The 1,528-nt window shown below is 53.3% G+C and overlaps 1 protein-coding gene across 1 annotated transcript in view; it reads left to right on the top strand.

Moving 5' to 3' along the window:
• The first annotated feature begins 1,212 nt into the window (after positions 1-1,212).
• The window catches only part of THEMIS2 (thymocyte selection associated family member 2), a 16,328-nt gene continuing 16,012 nt past the window's right edge, over positions 1,213-1,528 (top strand). Inside the window, exon 1 of the mRNA XM_004705326.3 lies at positions 1,213-1,492. Within this exon, the coding sequence (XP_004705383.2) occupies positions 1,213-1,492 (280 nt within the window). The remainder of the gene's footprint in view (positions 1,493-1,528) is intronic.

Here is a 1,528-nt window from a genome sequence, read left to right as displayed (position 1 = left end):
GTAAAAGAAGAACAGCAACCAACACTCAGATAAAAATAAAGACTAGAAGCAACACAGCAAAATTCTAGTAGTCACTCTAGTTAGGTGGTGGGGAGAGCATGCATGTCCTCCTTTTATTTGTCAAATGTTCGCGAATTCAAATGCATTCCTTTTATGTTTAAACCTTTGTTATTATCTCTGATTAGAAAAGTCTTGTTTTATAATAACAAAATAACTCAATTAAATTAACAAAAAGAAGCATTTTGCACAATACTTCTATCATCTCATTTGATCCTCAAAACTAAGGCAATATTCTCTCTCCACCCTCCCCTTTTTTTTCACCCCCCTTTTTTATAGATGAGAAAATAAGTTTAGAAAATCAAAGTGACTTGCCAAAAAATCTGGAACAAGCAAGAGGAGTAGCTGGGAAGCAGGGTGGGACCAGGGAATTAGGAAAGTTTATCCCAACCCTTTGTGGCCATCGGTCTTTCTCCTAAGCAAATGTCTATTTAGCTCAAAGGGAATTCTTAGCTAGGTTGGGCCCAAGAGAACACGGGCTTCCTGGAAAGTGATGAGCTCCCCATCAGTGGAGGTGTCCAAGAGCAAGACCAGAGATATCCTGTTGGGCGATTTGGGAGATCTGACATGACAGTTCCCTTCTCAGATCAGAAGGGCAGAGCTGCGTCTCTGGGCCACTCTGGGGACTCCTGGACGCTGGGCTCAGTCTCATTGGATTCAGAGATCAGGAAGAGTCCAGGCTGAGGTGCTGGCCCCTGGCAGGCTGGGAGCAAGGGGGCGGGGTGGGGGCAGTAGCTCAGCAGCTTCCCCTTTTATTTGCACCATGCCCCTGCCCCGTGGAGGCGGTGGCCGTGGTGATTCGGGATTGATTTCTGGCTTTCCAGGCTGGAGACCAGGGTCTGATTCCTGCGAATGCACCACAGTGGAGGTGCTCGTTGCTAGGATACCAAGCAGCTTTCAAAGGAGCTTCCAGACGAACACAGACTGTGAAGAAACTCTGATGATGTGAAACCCAGGCAAAGTCACCCCTATTGATGACCGCGGTCCAATGCATGTCGTGCCTGACGTCTCCCAAGTGTCCCGCAGACTCCACGACAGTTAACAGTAGCAAGTGGAGAGGCGGGGGCCGGCTTTCATTGACTCAGCCCCTCCTGACCTGTGGCTCTCGACCCTGTGACTCATGTGTGAGGCAGGCATTTGCACCCCATTTTCGAGATGAGGAAACTGAGGCTGGGAACAGGAAACGACTTGCCCAAGAACAGCGTTGGCTGGGCCCTCCCATCCCACGCCGCCTGGGCGGGGCTGCAGCGAGGCTGGGCCCCGGGCGAGGGAGGCGGCCTCAGTCTTGGTCCGCTCCCCGGCGACATGGACCCTGCACGCCACAGGGGGCCCCCGGGCGACGCGGAGCCGGTGCCGCTGGAAGAGTTCGTGCGCGCTCTGGATCCCGCCTCCCTCCCGCGCGTGCTGCGCGTCTGCTCGGGGGTCTACTTCCAGGGTGAGTGAGCCCGGCGCCCAGACCAGGACCGGCGGG

Source organism: Echinops telfairi, unplaced genomic scaffold, assembly GCF_000313985.2.
Source record: "Echinops telfairi isolate 266 unplaced genomic scaffold, ASM31398v2 ScPeMD7_7457;HRSCAF=8495, whole genome shotgun sequence".
Lineage (NCBI taxonomy): Eukaryota > Metazoa > Chordata > Mammalia > Afrosoricida > Tenrecidae > Echinops > Echinops telfairi.
The sequence above is the reverse complement of the archived record's forward strand: the minus strand, read 5'-3'. Positions and strand labels throughout refer to the sequence as shown.